This window comes from Drosophila yakuba, chromosome 2R (assembly GCF_016746365.2).
Source record: "Drosophila yakuba strain Tai18E2 chromosome 2R, Prin_Dyak_Tai18E2_2.1, whole genome shotgun sequence".
NCBI lineage: Eukaryota > Metazoa > Arthropoda > Insecta > Diptera > Drosophilidae > Drosophila > Drosophila yakuba.
Genome location: NC_052528.2, coordinates 5,947,779 through 5,968,913, shown reverse-complemented (window position 1 = coordinate 5,968,913; position 21,135 = coordinate 5,947,779). Strand labels below are relative to the sequence as shown.

Genomic DNA, 21,135 nt, shown 5'->3' with positions numbered 1-21,135 from the left:
GGTTTTGTATCCCAATAAGCTGAGTCTTTGCTCTCTTCTATTTTTTCTCGAATTTATGATGTGTGTAACAATTGGGTCATTGCTAAGGTTGCCCTCGGCCATTCACTCGAGTATGTCATGCAAATTTTGCTTATTTTATCTAATACGATTTTTACGAGAACCAAACGAGGAAAGGATTAAACTGCTCCCGGCAGTGGCTCAATTTTTGGGCCCTTGGATAAATAATAATTTCCGTCGGGGTTGTTTTTCCTGAATAACTCTTTCGCACTGCCCAGTGTTGCTTCAAATTTAACTTTCCGACATTTGTCATGTTTTGTTTGTCGTCTGGTGTTTTGGTTTCCCGGTTGCCGCATTTATTCCCCAGAAAGCAACGGATGTGGTACGTGCGGAGAGGTTGCTAAGCCTAAAAGTATGCATAACTAAAACGAGCACGTTTCACAGATAACCAAACAGCAATGGCAAGGAAAGGCAACGAACAAAACAAGACATCGCTAACTGGGTACACAAGGAAAAAGTTTAAAAACAATTTAATTTAGTATTTAAAGCACATTGCTGTTATAAAATAGCTCCACTGTGTTAGGTGTTAGGAACACCTTTAGTAATGAGTTTCAAATGTCTTTTGGCGTTTGTTTTAGATATTTCTGTGACGAGGGACATTTGTAATCCTTTATTTTTCCCAGTGCCTTTCTATCTTTGTGATTTGGACGAACATTTGTGTGCGTGTGGGATAACAGATATGTTTGTTGTTTAGGCAAATGATTTTTCGCTTCGGGTCTGTTTGCCAATGGAGCGGAAAATGCAAGCCGAAACGCAGCTGTGGCAAAATTGTTGGTATTTAAATGGGTCACAAGGTCGCAGGCAGGATAAAGGGAGAACTGCTCAAAGCCAAACAATAACAAAGGCCAAATAAAATGAGTTGCCCCGACTAATGCAAAACGGAATCCTGGGAAACAGCACAATAGGCGGGGTGGAAAACTCCGCCATCGTGAAAACGAAATTGCACAGAAATGCAGTCAAAGCACCGCAGAAACTTCAAAGCACAATAAATGCGAAAGGAAGAACCAAATGCGAATATCAACAAGCCATAATACAAAAAGGGAATATTCTCAGCAAAACCAAAGCGCCAAGAGTAACAGGCAAATTGAACAAAAGCCAGAGCTGCGCAAAGGAATGTCTCAGATACCAATAGGAGGCTCTAAGGTGTACAGCAATAAATAAATATTCCTGAGGAAACCAACTTTAAGCTAAGCCTTTTAAAGGCTTCCCGTAAAGCACTGGTTTCATTTTTGTTTGAAGCTTTACCATCACCTAAATGTTGATTAGTAAGATAAATCGAAGCATTCGACTGTATAACCAACTGTCCTATCAAGGACATTTGATTATTTTCAAGCTTTCCGGGTCAATTCAATGGCTTGAATGAAGCACAACAAGTGAAGCCTGAAACATACTCAATTTCATATGTAAATACGTGCAAAGAAGATACTCCTGCAAAAACATGGCAGAGATTTACAGTTTCAGCTTTTGCCGCTTGCCAAAATAAAATGTATACAACGCCCACAACAAAAAATAGATATATATTTGTTGGCGATGCCACGTAAAAACAAATATGGCAACATCAATTAAAAACAATAAATAAAAGCCGAAAACTTTTGCCTTGCATCAGCAGAAAATGAAAACGAAACCGATGTCGAAAAAAATAGAAACGGAACGGAAAACAAATCATCGCAGGGTACAGGCTTTTAACAATAGTTTATTGCCTTTTCTCTAAACGAGATCCCAGCCAGCGAGGCCTGTTTGTTTTGGCTGGGGAAATTGCAAAACCACAAGCTGTTGCCAGAACCTGGCCCCAAAAATGAGCCACCGGAAAAGCGGGCAGCCTCGTGAAAAGCCCAAGAACCTTGCCGCAACTTTTTCGCTCAACATGAATATCAATATTTGTAAGCAACTGTGGTAATTTACGTATATATCTCTGCAGCTTTCCCTTTTCCAAACAGGCAAGAAACAAAAAACTTTTTAATTTTCGTTTTCATGACCAAAAGCCCCCTGTCTCCGTCTTCTTTCGCGCCCATGTTGATTGCACATCAGTTTCAATGCGGCCCGCAAGCGAGTCTATTTTTCCGCCGTTTCCATTTACCACGAGCTTATGCACGGCTTAGTGACGTATTAAACAATTGAAAAGCATTTTCACAGACCGCCGCCGCACAACAAAAAATGCGGCAAAATATAAAATCCCCCCATAAATGGCCATGAGGATGGGGGTGCGGAGAAATTGATTGCCATTTCAGGGGCAATTTTTAATGAACAGCAAATAACAATGCTGCCAAGGCTTACCCATGGAAATGTGTAACAAATGAGAAAAAGAAACAACTGTAGTGGTGCAATCCACAAGTTGCTAATCAAATTTGGAAAATTACATTTCTGACAAGCGGCTAATTGCTCATTTCACGACATTTCAAGCGACAAAATGCATTTATTTTTGATGTGGAATGTTGAAAACTGTCATACAATTTGTGTGAAAAATGGCATTTCTGTGAGCATTTTTGCATTTCACGAACATAATTGGTAATTTTCAAACGCCAATTAATAAATACAAGTATTTCCATATAATATATATATAATAATATAATGTATTTCCATAAGTTAGTCCAAATCTATTTATTTCGTATTAAGCTGTTTAAATACCGCTTGCCACGCTGCTATCTGTTTTCCAGCTAAGTAATTCTCTAAATCAGATCTAATGCTTTTACGACTCGATTCCCCTGACATCCTGGCCCCTGTTTTAGTCCCGTCAACAATCCGCACCTACGTCAAATATTTTTCCAGCCAGCTTAACCATTCAGACACAGGACGCCCGGCTGACGAAAACGTTTTTGATGTCCGCCACGCCAAATGTGGCCAATGTGGCAAATGCCTGGCCAACATTCCGCATACATAAAATGCCCCAAATGCACTCGACAAAACACACTCGCCCACGCACACAAGCACACACTCACACATTCACAGTATTTATGCACTCACACAAACAATCTGGTAAATATTTGCAAAGCGAATTCGCTTCTGGTTTTTGGGGAATTTTGAGTCAAATTTATTTGCTGCCATTTGTAGCGATTTTGGTGGCACTCAAGAACTCAACAATTTGTTTCTAAACTACATTATGCGTTTTGCAATCTTGGGGCGATAAAAGTTTGCCACTTTGCATAAATTCTAAGTTCTAGAAAATATACAGAATTTGACTTCGCTCCAATGTTCAAGGCTTGTATATGAATAACGATTCTGTGTCTTGTGAGCTCAAATGCGAAATGCATATTTGCTCAGTTTGTTTAAATGATAATTTTTTTCATTTTTCTTATTAGTTGTGCTGCTTTGAAAGAATTCTATTAACAGCATATTTTGAAAAAAGATTAACTTGTACATACACTTTTTACATTGTTTGTGGAACCATTTTAGCTAACAAGCTCTAAGTGACTGCCTCCGTTTTGAATATATGTTCGGGTATGAAAATTAACTGGTTGAATGTTCAACTGGTATCGCTTACCTGAATTGGGTCCATTGCTGTTGGGTCGAGCCGAGGGGGCTCCATCCCGAGCCTCCACTTCGAGGGCATAGGCGCCCTTCTTCTCCCTGTCGAATACGGTCTTCGTGAAGATCTCGCCACTTTGCAGGTTGATTTCGAAGAACTCCTTGCCCTCGTTTCGCGGGGAATCCACAATGTAGTAGTAGACCTGAAAGGGCGTAGAGCACACGGGAAATCTGGTTTATTTCTGCTCGATACTCTGGCTAATTAAAACATGGATTTGATGCAAGCACGCATAACATCAAAGGAGGGAAAATTAAGTATTTAACTCGGGTGTCCAAAGTGGGAGAATTTAATTACCGCTTCGGACTTTAAAGAGAAACGATAATGATAATCAAATCCAGAGACCGTTTTGGGGGAAAAGCGGACTATGAATGAAAACGCTAATTAGTGCGGACATTTCGCGCGTACATGCAAATTACTTGGCTTGAGGACACAAATTGTGGCTGGCTGAAGACTAAAATAAAAAACAAAGAATAGCCAACGCCAAAGTGCCATATTATTATAATCGCAAAAGGGGCTTGAGGGGTCTGTCTGAAAGACCCGACCTATCTCCACCACCCTTTCATCACGAAAGGAAATCACCCTGCGGTCGTCCGCGTTCTGCATTTTGCATTAGTTTTTTCAAAACGCCCTCCTTAGTCCTGGACTTTCACCAAGGGCTTAGCACACACTTGGAAGGCGTGCAAGAATGTTAACTCTTTGACATTTATTAGCCAGCTGCCAGCTGATGGCCAAATGGACGAAGGACGAAGGACGAAGGACGTGGTCAGCGGGAAGCAAAAAACAATTACAAAGACGTAAAAGGGTTCGTAACAGCAGGGTGGGACAAATTAAGGGGGTGCTAAAGAACTCTAGGTGGGTCAGAAAGTGAGTGAAACTTGAAGATGACGCTGAAAATAGTAATTTAAAGGGATTTGTGAAGGCTTTGTTGAGGGAATTTTACGATAAAGGCGCTTGAGAGGGTGCTGATGCTGTGGAATTAAGGAATTATAAATTATAAACCGAACTGCTTGTAACAAGATTTTAGCTAAATGCAGTTTTTTGCGTTTCGGAGCAATATATTAAATTAAAATTAAACCTTTTAAAATTCTATGTTTGGTATGGAACCACACTATAGTGTAAGCCCGCCTAATCGTCCGCTTTGTTGTAAAATTGTATTGCATTCACACGACTTGTGCTTTATTGGCCTTTAGTATAACCAATCTTGGATTAAAACAATCTTCTGTTGAAGCATACTCCGCAATCGTATCTCATCCAATTTTTATCTGGATTTTTCCGCCAGCCATTTTGTTCCCTTTTTTCCCGCTCCCTTTAATTTGCTATCGCAATCGTCGGGCATTTCCGCCGATTTGACCCGATTTTCCTCCATCTCGCCCACCTCTGTGAAATGGTTCTGCTGCTCACCTGATTATTTGGGAATGTGCCGTCCTTGTCGATGGCGTTCACTTGTGTCACTTTGGTGCCAATCGGCTCGCCCTCGAGCACCGTTTCCTGTTCGCGTTCGGTGAATAAAGGTATTTCATCATTAACATCCTCGAGCATTATGTAAACGGTCGCTTCCGAAGCCAATTGTTGGGCCCCGTTGTTCTGAAAGAGAGGAGGGGGGTGAGAGGTGGGAAAAAGCAATTTAAAAAGGGTATACATTTGATTTTTCATAACTTTTTCCCCGATCTTTTGAGTGTTTGTTTTTTAATTAAGCAATAAAGTTAGCATGATGAGTTTTGCTGGCCGCTTTGCTTCTGACAGAATATTTGTATTTTAATTTGCAATTTTTCTCGGCTGATTAAAAATTGTTAAAATTCTTCAGCGTTGTGGAAAAAAGTGTCTCCCACATTATTTACGCTCGAAACGGTTATTTGTGTTGATGGGTATCTGTGCCAAGTGTCGGTTTCACCCTTTGCCAGTTGATTGATTACACAATTGCCATCAATCAATAGAAGAAATCTAACTGGCAACTTGTCATTTATTAGTTGGTTTATGCCAGATTGCCGATTGGCCCAGCTTACACTCCTGCCTACGACGTCTATTTGCGCAATATTTGCCATTCAGATTCCGGCATTACGTTATTAATCAATGCATATGAAATCGATATACATATATATATACATATTTGCAAACATATGTTTACACTAATGTGGACAGCACCAGGGATCCCGATGGAGTGGACTAGAGTGGCCGATATGAATTATTTAGTTTGCGTTTATTCCATTTTCTTGGGTAAACACGAGCAGTAATTAGACTTGTTATTGACCAAGATTGGGTTTCGGCTGCAGAACTTTGACAGGTTATCGGCAAATCTGTAAGCCCACACACTCTACTTAGGACTTAATAAATTATTTACTGCTTAATATAGTTCTAAAGTTTAATAAAAGGTTTATTGCCATTTGAAATTATTAAAGAATTTTAGCACCAACCGCAGGTTAAACAAAAAGTATATTTGACATATTTCCCAACCGCAATACCAAAAAACCGTGAATTAAAAATTAATACGAATGTATTGTCAAACTAATATGCGGAAATATCTGCATTCATGGCTTCCCCAAAACCGCAAACTATTTTCAAAATTCATTTAGAAATTCGTTTTCCTGCCCATCGAGACCATTAGCTTTTAGTGGGTCATTTGCAGGCTGAAGGCCATGAAGCTACAACCCTGTGATATTTAATTACCTGCACATCGAGTGCAAAATGCTGCCAATGCCCTTTGCAATTGCATTTTTATAACATTTCATTAGGCTGCGGCTAGCAGCGGCAGCAGCATTCCCATTAATATTTCAGCAGGCGGCTTGTTTGGTCTGGCACCCAGTTTGTCCTTCGCTGAATGGCCAAACCAATGAGGAAATGCTGAAACTTGACATTGATTGGGAATGCACTTGATTACCGTTGAGCCGCGAGCTGTCATCCAGTCATTCAGTCAGTCAGTTCGTCGGACCGCCAACCCGCCACCCCGACACCCCGTCACTCAATCAGTTAGTTTCTAATGAATTCGAAACGAACCAAAGCTCGCATTTGCATTTTCCGGCAAGGAAATTCGCGCAAGTAATTAAAACTTTTCAAATCAAATAATTACAAACGTATTCGGAAGTCATTCGCAAATACAAAAGTCAAATACATGTCTAATTGGGCCTAAAAACGACTCGAAAACTTTCAACTGCCGCCTGAAAATTGTGCAAACATTTGCTAACTTTAAATTGAATTTCCTTGGGATTTCTTTGCATTTTTTGCATGTGTACAAACTTACCTCAACACGTATGGTTAAATTGTACTCCTTGATACTCTCGTAGTCCAGCGGATGATTTACTTTTATGTCAGCCCAAGTATCGCCATTGTCCGGTCTTTGTTGCAAGTAAAACGTGTGAAACTTGTTTGTTTGGGCCGTTGACCCGGGCATCAGTCGGTAAAAAACTGTGGGATTGCCTTCAATACCCGAACTGCAGACGTTGAGGCCAAGGATCAAGGGTAAAGTGGGCATTAAAGTGTTGCATTAGTGAAAGGGCATTGACAATAGCGTAAGTACGTTATTAGATACTTGCTACATGAAATTATGTTTATGCTACAAATTAAATCGTTAAATATATATATTAAGTTTATCAAAAATCAATTGGTTAAATGTTGAAAAGAGCAAGAGAAGGGCTTCTTGGACTCAAGAAAAATACTCTTTTTGCTGCGAAAGCCTCCATTCTCTTGCTCCTAAAAATACATTCATACATTCACACACTCAAAAATATAACTCTGTTTAAGGCACATGCGACATTGCAAAATACAAAAGGATGACGCATGAATGGAACTTTTGCTCTTAACTATGTGCAGTAAAAATGTTGCGTTGTGTGCTTTAAAAAATCGTACACAACAAAATTCCTTGAAGCGTCTTTTGTGCGGTTAATAAGGTGAAAACCGAAAAAAACGAACCGAATATTAAGCAAATGGCCTCAAAAAGTCTAATTGCCATTTGACTGTTTTGGGAATGGGTTCGGCACTTGATAATGAAAATCAAATTAGGCGCAAAAAAGAGCAAAGTATATACGTACTGTATATACGTGTTTGCAGAAAAAATATATATTTTATTTGAGCATGGACAACATTTGCAGCTGACAGGGAAAAAGCCTTAAGAACGGGTCTTAAGAATAAATGAAAACTGTCAGGACTGCGCAAAATGTTGCCAAGGACAAAAAACGACACAAAAATTATTGTTGCGAACAAAAAAATTCATGGCGAAATGGTGGGTGGGAAAATGGTTGGGAAGTTTGTGGATTGCATGAAATTTTCTTGGAGGTTTCGTTTTGTTTTGTAGTTGTTTTGTGATTGGATGGTGTGAATCGATTTTAATTTTATTGATTGTGTTGGTAAACCCAAAATAAAGTGTTTCAAATAGATGTACTTCTTTGCTTCTGTACACTGCTTACTATACACATAAAGTAAATGTTGTAGGCTGTTTGCAGTTTGGTTAAAGCCTAAACTAGTTGCTATTGGCTTAAAGAAAATACATTTAATAATAGGATTATAATCAACAGTTCTATCTAAGAAATCTCTATAGAAATATATATGTGAGCTATGCCCTCGACCTTGTTGCTTTTTGCTTTTGTTTTTTGAGCCCTTAAGGACTCGCGGCGCCCCAAGAGCAAACACAATTATGATGATATACGCGCACACTGGGGAGTCCTTCAACCCGCCCCCCCGAAAACACTTAAACCCTCTCCTAATGGTGCCCAATGTACATACATATATACATACTCGTATTGTTAACAAATTTCTGTGCTGGGACATGACCAGATAATTGCGAAGAAGAGAACTCAGGATGATAATGCTTTTTATTCGAAATTTAAACACATAAAGAACAGAGGCGAGAACAGAAAACAGAAAACAGAAAGCAGAACCCAAGCACGTTTAATAGATTGTAATTTCCTTAATATTGCGCTGCGAACAGAAAGGAGGTGTACTTAAGGGCACTAAACTAACGCTAAACAGCAGATACAGATTCAGAATCAGGCTCAGGTGTGTGCAGGTGCGTATGTGCAGTGTTTTCACTTTACTATTTACGTTTGCTTTTATTTTCAACGTGTCCTTTCGGCTTAAGTGCATTTGCTTTCAGTGCGGCAAGATAGCAAGGTAGCAAGATAGAGGAAAAGTGCAGGTTAAAAAATGGGATTGGATAATATAAAAACTGAACTGACTCGTCGGACTGACGCATAATTAAAATGCCAGCGCCATGTGGCTGGTTTGCCACGAAGATAAAACGGTGCCCGCGGAGATGCAAAGCAGAAAAGTAGTGGCGCGGGGTCAAAAGTCATTAAAGGCCGCTGCTTGAAGTTTTTTAATTGCAATTATAAAAAACAAAACTTTGTTTAAAATAAACTTTCCATTTTTTCACTGCCGCCTCTTGCTCTTACTGTTCAGCAGGCGACTTGTATATTTTATTTTTTGCCCCTGGCGTCCACTAAGTGGCAGGTAATTGAAACTGACCCAGCTCATCATGCGGCAAAGGTTGGTGACAAAGCCGACTTGTGTGCCTTTCGAAGTTTATGCAGCACTTTCATCTGGTCGAGAAGAAAAAGGCATAATTTTTTCACAGAGCAAAGGATTAAAAGTTTCAAATGCAGAACTAGATTTTTTTTGGTATAGGTTTCGCACGTAAACATAATTTTTTCACAGAGCAAAGGATTAAAAGTTTCAAATGCAGAACTAGATTTTTTTTGGTATAGGTTTCGCACGTAATTTGTTTTGAAAGCCCATTGGAAAATTTTTATAGTACTTATTATTTACAAACTCGAATATTACCCTTTGAAAAATATGAAAACGGGTATTTTTGGTAGTATATTTCTGAAAAGTATCCCAAAATATTGCAAGTGCAGTGGTTAGACAGCATTTTCAATTTTAAATCGCTTAAATATGCTTAATTTGTACTACAATTTTCGGCATAATAATTCAAATTAGTTGTTTCTGGAAAATTGGTTATATATAATTAAAAGAATAAATGTGCTTTTTAATATACATGTGTGACTTGTGCAGTTTTGGCATATATTGGGTGTATATTTCACTGGTGCAGTTTGAGTGCTTCATATAAATGATGGGGTTCTATGGGAAGAGATGATATTAGGGAGGGAAACTAGTTGGGCGACCACATAAAATTACTATAGATTAGAAGAAGGCGTTGATGAGTGTTGTTATTCAAAAACACTTTCTTGGGGGCAATACAATAGCTAATAAACATCTATAGCAAACATTCAGAACACATATAAATTATTGCAAGACATGACACCAATAACCAATAATATATGACAAAAAAAAAACCATCTAGAATCATGTTAAAAAAATATGCAGTTCTTAAAAATGAACTAAGCAAAATGGGATGTAATTTCATGTGTTTTTTTTAAGATAAACTTTCTTGCACGAAAAATGAACAGACCTGGCTTTGATCGAGACGACTTTGCCGCCGACGGGCATATTTTCCTTGACATAAATGGGCCCATAGACAGTATGATCCCAGACGGGCGGATTATTTGCACGATCGACCACATCGATTTGTACTTCGACAGTACGCGATAATGGCGGATAGCCCTTGTCTTGGGCCATGGCCTCTAACTTGTATGTCTCGCGCTGTATTTTGTATACATTTCACGATCAATGTTTTCAAAAATCGTTTGGGTTTATTATCAAAATCAAGCAAGGCGATGCAAAAATGACAGACGCGTCGATATTGGATGGTAAATACGACATTTGTTCAGGAAAAAGGCAAAAAACAAAATTATATAATATAATATGTATAGTTGGAACCTTTTATGTAAAGAAGTTCTAAAAAATATGTTGTTATAATAGTAGACTTTTGGTTAAAAATCAAAAATAAATTTTAAACCAACACCGCAAGTAAATAAGTTATAAATTAATCGAAAAACGGGATAAGGAAAACATTTTAAGTTTACGGCTTCAATAAAAAGTATTTCAATTGCAGTGCAAAATATTTATTATAGTCTCGACCCTAGCCTTCAAAAAGAAATGTTTTATTATTTAAATGAATACTTGTAGCTTTCAAAAGAAAATGTCAATTAAATATTAGAAAAAAGAAACTAATGGTGGGTTTTGTGCATTTAATAAGTATAATTTTCATAGCACACTTTACACAGTTTGCTGCGGTTATTATTCTTTATTCATTTCGATTTTGACTATTGCTTTTTAACATTTTTGAACACTTTGTGTAGTTACCTTGCTCCACTAGCTTAAATCTAAACTGCAACCTTGTTTTGCTTATAAAATATGACGCATGTTTAAGCAGCGTATTTTTCAAATGAAAACCAACACCAAAAATTTCATTACGATTCTCACAATTCCAGGCATTAATTCATGTAGGGGTTTTCAGTCTTTTTGGGGAATCACAGATCCAATGGGTGATGTGTTTTGTTTAGTAAAGAGAAAGAAATGGGACTCGACAAAATCCAAAAAGATTTTGAGGGGCAACCGTATTTAAAAAACAGACTGCTCGCATCAAAATCATATGCACACCAGCAACAAAAGATTGAAGGATTTTGAATTTTTCCACTTCCATTTTCGATTTGGTTTTACAGATTGGTCAGGACTTTTGGTTGCTGTATTCGCAGAGAGCTTTTACGATATGCCAAAAAAGGGGTTTGCATTCCAAAGCTCACGTGACAGTGAATAGACCGTATGTTCAAAATACTTTATACTTGAAAGCTTAATGCTAGGTTAGCCGATTGTTATGCCGCTTGTTCAAAAAATTGTATCTAGACTATGTTAAATAGACCGACAGCTGTTAGACTCGCAAGTTAGGTTTACGTTTAGTTTTAGTTTTAGTTTCAGTTTTAGTGTTAGGTTGTGAGTGAGTTCTCATTGGCTATACAAACCTTGCCTTAACCGATGTTACAACCGTACCCACAGTGACATTCTCGCGTATGTGAATCGGCCCGTATATACTCTTATCCCAAATGGGTGGCTTATTATTCCGATCGACGACATCTAACTCGACGTCGACATCGGCTGCCGAGGCGGGAGTGCCCTTATCGGAGGCACTAACCCTCAATCGATATCGGTCACGCTGTTGAATGATTGATTGAGTGGGTGAATTTTGATTGAAGCAGTACAGAACAGTTAGGGCGAAATGTTAGCGTTAACAGCACAACGGGAGTTAACATTGCAAGGAGTAGTCGAGAGCCGAACCCAAAGTGTTAGCATTGGTTACGTATGGTTTGAGTACTGAGTTTACGTTACGATTACGTATTTAATGGCATCGTTGTTCAAACGAAGGTGTTACAGAAATCTTTTAGGTTTGAAGGTTACTGTTTAACCAAAGACCAATATAATCGTCGTATATGAATATGTTGGTCTTTGGAAGAACTTAAATTCAAAAATGTGAATGATAAATGTGGGTAAATATTTCCCAATGTTTTCACTGTATAATTTTAGAGAGCTTTTTGAGCGGCTTCAAAACTAGAAGGATTCCTTTGGTCCCTCCAACTGTTTAAATTTAATCCAATGTTTTTACAAGTATATAAAAAGTAAAACAAACTATAAAAGACAAAATTTGGGAGATAAAAGAGTTTTTTATATTTGGGATGGGATGGGATTAGTTTATAGGTAATAATATTGTTTTCAGGAATTCGGTGGATCGGTTCATAAAATGGGTGGATTCTTTTGGCGAGACTATTTTTATGGCTTTATTCTGAGTAACCCTACGATGGAATTAATCCTAAAATTTATAATTATTTACATTTAATGAAATGCAACCTGGTCTTCGAGTTAGTTTCGAATTTTTATGTTAGCGTACAGTTTTTGGGTTTTTAACTGCTTTAAGGGGTTAGCACAGTCACAGTAATTGCATTTACTTACTGGATAACAACCCTAAATTGTTGATATTTTTTGAGTACCATTATATTGGATATGTAAAGATAAATTAAAATTTAAACTATTAAAATGCCTCAATCGTATTCCCTCTCAAATTGTTAATAAACAAATAAAAAGAAAAGAAAAAAGTAAAGTGCATTTAAAACAAGAATATTAAAGTAAATGTTTCCTATCAATATCCTTTACAAAATTGGCCACATTTTTCATGGGCATGCAAAATTAAATGTTCTTCAAAAATCCATTCAAACATTCCTTAAATATAATAGCTATAGCATAAATACTTTAGCACTTTGCCTTCAGCAAGAGACGTTCAAAAATGGCATAGTCTCGACAAAAAGTATTTGGATTGTTTTGCTTTGGGATTTGTAGGGAAAATATTTGGGTATAAATTAAAAAGAGGCAATACAAAATTATGCTGTTTTGAAGGTACAACTAAATTCAAAATATGTAATGGAAAGAACCATTAAAACAGGTTCCAACGATGCTCAAAAATATTCGTGATCGTTTTGGGGTATGCGTTCTACAATGTTTTAATATTTACATTTTGCTTAAACCTAAAAACCTGTCACCAAAAAGAGCTAAACTGTTATAAGCCTTTTCATACCAACTTCTGATGGCGTTTTTCTTGTTTTGTGTTAGTTTTGACTTGTTTCAAAAAATGTTAAAAATCAATTTGCTCTTTGGCAGTATCTGCACTTGTTAAGCTTTTGTTTTTCGCCAATTTTACGCACTATAAACTAAACAAAACAATTGGAATCAACTTAAAACTTTTGTTTTTAGATATGGCAAAAAACTTTCATCGTTGCCCATAAGGCTCTATTGCACCTACGACTTTTTGCGGTCTTATAAGATATTGAAATACAAATTAAAAGAAAGGTGCAGTTTAAAAGGAAATCAAAAGCAAGAAGATAGATATACAGATATAGGTACAAGCCGCTGGAGCTGACTGAACTTGATAGATGCTAAGCATCTGTCATTGAATTAGTTAGTAAAACAAAAGGTTTCGTTTTTTTGAAAATAAAACTTTAAATTAAAATAATAAGACTTGGTTAGTAGGGGTATGGCAAACTCATAACTGGGGTAATCGATTCTTTAATTTTGAAGATAAATGAAAAGCAAACACTTACGTCAAGCGGTTTCTTGAGCACAATCCAACCGGACTCAGCCTGAATCTCAAAGTATTCCAGATCGTTGGGATTAAAGGGGGCAGTCAGGCTGTATACTATAGCTCCATTATTATCGGCATCTTCATCGGAGGCAGAGACGCGGAGGATATTCGTGCCAATGCTGGCATCCTGCTTTACGTTCTCCACGTATTTCTAATAAAATGAGTGCATATTTAATTATGTTGGTTGATTGATAATTTTTACATGACTCACCTGTCGATCGAACAGTGGAGGATTATCGTTCACATCAGTGATTTCCACGGTGAAGGAGCACACACCCTCCAGACTGGGATCACCCTGATCGGTGGCCTTGACTGTGACGGATACAAACTTGCCGTCATCGCCCTCGCGATCGAAAACCTTATTGGTGGACACCTCTCCGGTCTCCTCGTCCACCGTGAACTTTGTACCCTTCTGATTTGGCTGCTGAACTATTGAGTATTTCACCTGTCGAAAAACATGCAAAATGGTTTAATGATTGACACAAATTGCTATTAGAGCTGCTGAGGCACTCGACCTCCACACACGACATGCTGTAAGCAGTGCATTGAACTTGGCGGGCACGAAAAGAAAATTATGGCCAAATCTCGTCATGAAATCACCCTATCGTGGCCACACACATGCAGGTAATTCAATTAGGTGTGGGTAATCATGTTTGCGTTGGCCTCAAAACACAAATAACGTATAATTAATCAGGTTTGCCGACCGAAAGGGGAATGTAATTAGGGAAAGGATAATCAAAAGAGGTATTAAAGTGGGGATTGCTATTGCAAGTATATAGTATACTCGTATACATCTAAATTAGTTAGTCCGAAAATGCATGGAAATTTTCCATTGCTTAATCGATATCAAAAACTCTTGATATTACCAGAATCAAGTGAAATATCTCAATGCATTTATTGTAATATTGCGTTTTGTTATTCGTGATGTCTTCAAGTAACAAAAGTTTTAGCCAAACTTTTGGGCAATATAATATTTACCTGTCCATTCACACCCTTATCCTCATCGGTGGCCACAACCTTAATGACAGGACTTCCATTAGGAGCTCCTTCCTCGACCTTCGGATAATAGGTACTGCAGTCCTTGAACACTGGCTTATTATCATTGACATCGGTGATGAATACCACGACCACGGCCGTTGAGGTGTGGATAGTTTGGTCTCCATTTACGCAACAGGATCCATCGTCCATGGCGGTGACGTTCAACTCGTATTTGTCCTTGTCCAGGGATATGGCCTTATTGTGCAGTCGGATCACACCGGTTATGTCTTCGATGACAAACTGACCTGATGAAGTGCCGCCGCCCACGAACCCGAACCGCACGTTGTCACCGTCCTTGTCGGAGGCTACCACAGTGGTAACTAAAGTGTTGGGCCCCGCATTCTCATCCACATTGGGGGTATACACTTGTTGGGAGAACTTGGGCTCCTCGTCGTTCTTGTTTTTGGTGTAAACTCGAACTGTAGCCACTCCCGACTTCGGTGGTTCACCTTTGTCCTTGGCAGTGACTATGAACTCATAATAGGCATTGTTGTTATCCGCATCCAGTTGCTTGTTGTTCACGATGATTCCGTTGGAATCCACGGCGAAGTGATCATCGGATACTAAATATTCGATTTCGGCATTTGAACCGGAATCGGAGTCCATGGCTTTAACGCGAAGTATGCTTGTTCCCAGCGGAATGTCCTCGTCCACATTGTGAGCTTGATAGTCCGGCAGCTCGAACTTCGGCGCATTATCGTTCACATCCGTAACGCGAATGGTGAGCTGAAACACATGTACGTTAGTTATTGTTATTATTTAAAGACATTGCCATTGAAAAGATTGGTTGAAGCATCTTTTTATTTTCATAATTTATATTAAGGCCAACTTTAAACTCCCCTAATAGGAGAAATGTATTACAAGGCTTTTCTTTTCCATCTTTTCTGCGACTTAACCCCTCGAAAAGGATATGCCATTCACTTACATCGACCGAAGTGGAAAATCCTCCGGAGTCCTCGGTGGCTGTCACAATCAGCGAGTACACGTGCGGCTGTCGCAGATCCTCAAAGTCCAACTCCTTGGCCAACTTGACAATGCCCGACGTGGGTCCGATGTTGAAGGTGCCGGCTCCCTGGCCCTGGGCCTTCAAAGTATAGCGAATTTCGCGGTCTGCGAACGACTTGGCCTTAATCGAAATGATGCTGAAAGGATACGGATACGAAAAAGTTAGCGAAGGGAAATTTAAAATTTGCTTGCATATTTTATGTCCATCCACAGACCACTTCGAGCTCTGTATGTGTGTGTGTGCTTGTCACTCGCACCACTGCCTTTTGACAGTTGTTTTCCCATCGGAATTTCAATGAGCACAAGCCCACACACACAGATCAGGTCCTGCACACACACACACTCACACATGGCCGCCGTCTAGTTCACATTGTTATGCATAACTTTTATTGGCAGCACCACGAAATTTGCATGCACTGGCGAAAAATGCCAGCAAAGCATCTTCTTTTTTTGGCTACTTAGAGTGAATGAATTTTTGGAAACCCATTAAAGTTTACTAATATATAAAATTTAGTCAGAAGTATTCTTCAAAATGGTTAAAGTTATCATGATTTTTCATAGTGTTCCTATTAGCATTTTGTGGGGGGCAATGTCGTATTCTCTGCCACTTTGTTTTGACTTACTCTGAGTCCTTTTTCTGGTTCTCTGGGATCTCGGCTTCATAGCTGGGCATGTAGAACTGGGGGGCTCGTTTGCCGCCCACGATTGAAAGTCGCTCCTCGGGAGTACTCTGGAACCTGCGATCATCGACCTTTCCATTCTGATCCTCGGCCTTCACGTACAGCACGTACTCCATGTCCAGTTGGAAGAGATCCGTGCCCCTTGTCCGCACAACACCAGAACGCTCGTCCACCTCAAAACGTCCGCCGGTCCGATCGCGAACGATGAAGTAGTGGATATTGTGATCCGTATCGGGATCTCGGGCCTGAAGCGTAAACACTGGAGTATTGGGTGGTGCATTCAGCTGAACCACCGCCTGCATGGGCAGTGGACGGTTGATGAAGTAGGGGGGCTCATCGTTCACATCCTTCACCAGGATTATCACACGCTGGTTGTCCGTGTACTTGATGCCAGCTGAAACACACACAGAAAATTTGTGGAAGGGAAGCATGAGAAATTTTTGTGTTCTCTCTTGGTTTGTGTTTGTGTTTGTGTTTTGGCTTTTTCGGGCGGTTTGCCGAAACTTTTGCCTTTTGTTATTACAACTAATGGATAGTAAGTAAGGGGGAAGCTCCCTATTGCAATTTAAGACTCTCGTGTTTCGGTTGAGCCATTGAAATGCAATCAGCCGGAAAAGCAGTCTCAAGGCAAGGCCAAAGCCTGGCATACACGGGTTTTGCTTTAAGGGCACACTAAAGTGTTGAAATGATTATTATATTTAAATCTATAAAATGTTGGATCTCGTACTTTACCTAATTGATAAACATAGCCTATAGGTTGTGTAATTTATTGTCTACAATAATACCAAGTCATACTTCCCTTAGCAAACTTTCGCATCTAACAAGTTACCTATTTAAATTCCTTCAGCTAACGAAATGCCTCAACTTTTAATTTCCACTAAACGTGCACACAACAAAGCTGGTTAAAGCTGAAAGAAATCAATAAAAGGCCAAGAAAGGACGGAGGCAAAGAAGTAATGCAGGGACGCTATTTTTTTATTCTACTACCTTTGCAAAAATGTCTGCACCGGAAAATTCCAATCATGTTGTTGGGCTCCTCCCTGTTTTCCTTTTTTTCGCTGGGACAAACAAGAAGCGGTAAACGAGGGGAACCCCAAGCAGACGGACGCTTATTAGAGGCGTGTGTTTTTTCGGAATTGGGGGGAAGTGTGGGTGGTGGAAGGTCGGCTGAAGCAGCGGGCAAATAAAGCAGACGATTTGCCTGCCCCTCAAACAACACAAGGAAATTCAAGCGATACATAAAAAGTGGCAGCGAGAAAAAATACAAAGGAGCGAAAAGGCGAAAAAGAAGTGAACCAAAACGGGGGAAGCATGTGTAATTTCTCAAGAGCAGCAAAGTGAATTGTAAACAGGTAGCAGAGGCTAACCCTTAACCTGTGTAAGCAAATACTGCAATTGAAACAAAGACGCAAAGACGAAAGGCGGCGAAGAGTTTGCCAAAAAAGAAAACCATGGAAATAAACAGCATTTCGCTCAACAGATGCACAGAAATTGCATGAAAAAGTTTTTACCCATCGCATAAGGAAAATTCCACGGATCCGGGTGGAAAAGTGAGAGGGCACAACTTGGCAAAGTTATTTTCTGATTCTTGCCAACTTTTGTTATTTTCCTGCCAGCTTGGCATTGTAACGCTTTTCTATAGCTTATTGTGCTGGTGCCAAGCAGGTAAAAAATCACAAAAAAATAATGCCATTTTCTACACACATATACTCGTAACTTGAAATTTAAATAATACGAAGCAAGTTTTATTGTTATGACTGTGTGTGAGCGGTACTAATGTGCATTGGGTTCCTTCATAAGGCACGAGCAGCAGCCAACATGGCGGATTTCCGTGGCGACAATGCACACGATGGCTTGGAAAATGGTCGGTGGAAACGGTGAAAACGGTGGAAAGCGGGAGAAAATGCCTTTTGTGGTCTGGCAATAGAATGTGAGTGTGCGGCTGGATTAAAATGCGGAGAGCAAGATGGATTTTCATTATGTTCGGCGCTGCAATGAGCACGATTAAATGAGATTTGTGATTAAGTTTTCAAAGGGGAAGTACAAATATCGTAACTAGTGGAAGCACATTTAAACACTGTTGTTCTTGCGTTCTTTAATTAGGAATGAGTTTCGGCCAGGGTCCTATGTATTCAAGCGATTTTAAATAATCATACAATAAACCGTGTATTCAACGATTTCTAACGATATAGCTTAGTATGTGCATATATTTGAAAATACAAACATTTATTAATATTGTAAAATATTTCATCCCATTTTGAGTCTAAGAAATATTTTTAATATAATTGTACTAAAATATACATTCTCTTGTAGCGTACTAGCATCCTCCATCTTTAAGGCATTTGCAGTGAAGTATCCTACAGTTTACACCCGGAACATGTAGTAATAACGAGCCATCATCTTGCCACTTAGCCTGCGCACATTCGTTTCAATTTAATGAAACTCCTTGGCACTCCCCTAAAACACTTTCATCGCTTCCTCTATCTGAGTACCTACATATATGTGTGTAGCCTTTCTCTTATCAAAAATGCCATAAGTATACCCGCACATATGCACATAAAGTGACTGTCACACGCGCTGCGAACTGGGGATAGATCCTTGAGGAGTCAAAACCATGCAGCTACTATAATACTCGTAATCACTGCCAGGGGATGGCGTTTCCCCACCCCAAGGTACTCCCTTCGCAGTCACAGCCATAGCCATTGTCATCATAAGCTAGCCAGCCAAGAGGATGCAATGCCAGGATTCCGAGGAGATGCGATTAAAGGGGGTTGGGATGCATGCAGACAGGGGAGTAGCCAGAGGGGGGGCAGCCAGAGGTTAGCACTAAATGAAACGCCCAAAAGCAGACGGCAAAGATTTTGTACCGCCTTTGTCTCCATTTCCGTTTGCATTGCACTTCAGACGCGCTTCGGTGGTACAACGAAAAAGCAGGCAAAAATGGTGGAGATCTGATTCTGAATAACTAGCCTTTGAGAGGCGAATTTCTAATACCCTTGCAGACAATTAAGTTGCGAGTACTGATAAATACATGCTCCTTTCTGAAGGCTTATGTTATTATTACTGTGTTGCTAAAAATAACTGCTTGTATATGTCTTGGCTTTTGAAATCAATTAAAAATTCTGATTTTAACATGCATTTAATAAACACTCTGTGAAGGGTATGAAAGTAGGAGAGAGAAGTGCCATGAGGTTAAAGTTTCTAAGAACTGAAAACTGCTGCGGTAGCACCTACGAGTGTACTCCTCTCTTTCTGCCTTAGTCACTTCATCTATTTCCATTTTCGTGGAGTGCAGGAACAAAACAAAAGTCCAGAAGAAAGTGCGAGACTGTCGTCGTGGATAGAACAAACAAAGCTGCTTATTGTTTCAATGGATTAAGTGGAAGGCGGCCAAAGTGAGAGAAGCTGCACTGAGCGAAAAACGGGGAGCCTGGGAAGCCCAAGCTAAGCGGAAAGGGATGCGCAAGGCAGCTCAGCACAGCTCAGACGATTTTCAGGGGATGTGGCTTAGCCCCGGTGGTGCCATCTTCAAGTGGGTGCCAGCTTGAATCTTAACCAACACCCCAAGACACCACCACATTTTCCATTGCGGAAGCAAACGAATCTGTGAGATGAGCGAATAAAAATTGAATTTGTTAGGAAAATTGACATGTGAAACTTGTGCTACGTGCTGCATTAACGTCATTTTACTCTATGTAAATATAATTTGAGAGTTTACGTTTCGTGGAATTACTTCTGATACGCCCTTTCGCAAATCATATATGTATTGTTATTGTGCGATTCATGATATGAATTAGTATTAAGTACATATACGTTTTGATGTCCCATAATGCACTCTGGAAACAAAATGTTTCGCAACACATTATGAAAGCATCGAGGATGAACAAGCGTATCAACCACTCGAAAAATGTTCTCAATTTTTCACCGCAATTTAACGGCAACTTAGCCCTTATCGCTTTGGTAAGGGGACATAGACTTTGTGACACCCTCGCAAACCCAAAAGCTGAACGATTTACACACCACCGTGTTCGACATAATCAAGAGGGTCAAAAATACGGTTCAGCTTGGCTCGGTTCCTGGCTCTCGGCTTGATTAAAATGCAGTCAAGTCGAAACTTTATTCTTTGGCCCAAGACTCAGGTACGCGAGTTCCAAATGAATTTCTTCATTTTTCGCTGCGGTTTGAATGGCAAAACTTGGCACGAGGGAGTCAAGAGACGTGAATAAAAACGTGCAGGAAATACAAGTACAATGTTGAGCAGCAGCTTTCCCCCGAAATATTTTTATGGGTGCTGTAATATTTTCCCTTTTGCAGGGGAAGGAGCTCCATGATTTTTATGACCATCCCTTTGCCATGGACTTAATGAAGCTGTTAACAATGGATTCGGGGGCTTTCGAGCAAGAATGTAGAAAATCCAATGCCAAATATTGAACATAAGTATTGATTGAAGCTAATTCGGATTGAAGTTTCTCTTCTCTGCTTTGCCATGATTGTACTAGAGCAAAATAGTGGAAACCGAGGAGAGAATAATCGAATCTGAGAGTTTGGGCTCGTGGGGTTTTGGGACCCACTGCAACTGATGGAAAATAAGTTGAATTTGGGGAAATGATTCAAAAGGAAAACCTTCGCCAAATAATGAACTACAACGAAATGCACTTGGTTTGTTTCTTTTTGATAAATCGTTTGTGATAAATAACCTCTTCTCAGGCAGAGAGAAAGAAAGAGGAAAGAAAATATCAAGTACATCTCTACACTTTCCCTTAGTTACAAAATCAGAGATGTATTGAATGGTAAAGTCTATGTTTTTATTCTTATTGAAA

General features: G+C 39.4%; 2 protein-coding genes across 9 annotated transcripts in view; one reads left to right on the top strand and one right to left on the bottom strand.

Moving 5' to 3' along the window:
- Positions 1-21,135, bottom strand: part of LOC6529439 (neural-cadherin) — a 102,246-nt gene that overhangs the window by 55,633 nt on the left and 25,478 nt on the right. For 4 of the 8 annotated variants that reach the window (XM_039372796.1, XM_039372797.2, XM_039372794.1 and 1 more), the window contains exons 3-12: positions 16,259-16,709; positions 15,556-15,772; positions 14,571-15,356; positions 13,804-14,037; positions 13,552-13,743; positions 12,410-12,421; positions 11,428-11,618; positions 6,816-7,005; positions 4,982-5,164; positions 3,536-3,722 (exon numbers count right to left, since the gene is read on the bottom strand). In XM_039372796.1, coding sequence (XP_039228730.1) covers positions 3,536-3,722; positions 4,982-5,164; positions 6,816-7,005; positions 11,428-11,618; positions 12,410-12,421; positions 13,552-13,743; positions 13,804-14,037; positions 14,571-15,356; positions 15,556-15,772; positions 16,259-16,709 — 2,643 coding nt within the window. Of the gene's footprint in view, positions 1-3,535; positions 3,723-4,981; positions 5,165-6,815; positions 7,006-9,977; positions 10,169-11,427; positions 11,619-12,409; positions 12,422-13,551; positions 13,744-13,803; positions 14,038-14,570; positions 15,357-15,555; positions 15,773-16,258; positions 16,710-21,135 lie in introns of all 8 variants that reach the window. The other 4 variants (XM_039372795.1, XM_015196869.2, XM_015196862.2 and 1 more) reach the window with 2 other exon arrangements.
- On the top strand, positions 60-1,663 carry LOC26535915. Its single transcript, XM_015197452.2, is given in 3 exon segments — positions 60-383; positions 442-457; positions 460-1,663. Coding segments are annotated over 3 exon segments (168 nt in total). The 5' UTR covers positions 60-308; the 3' UTR covers positions 537-1,663.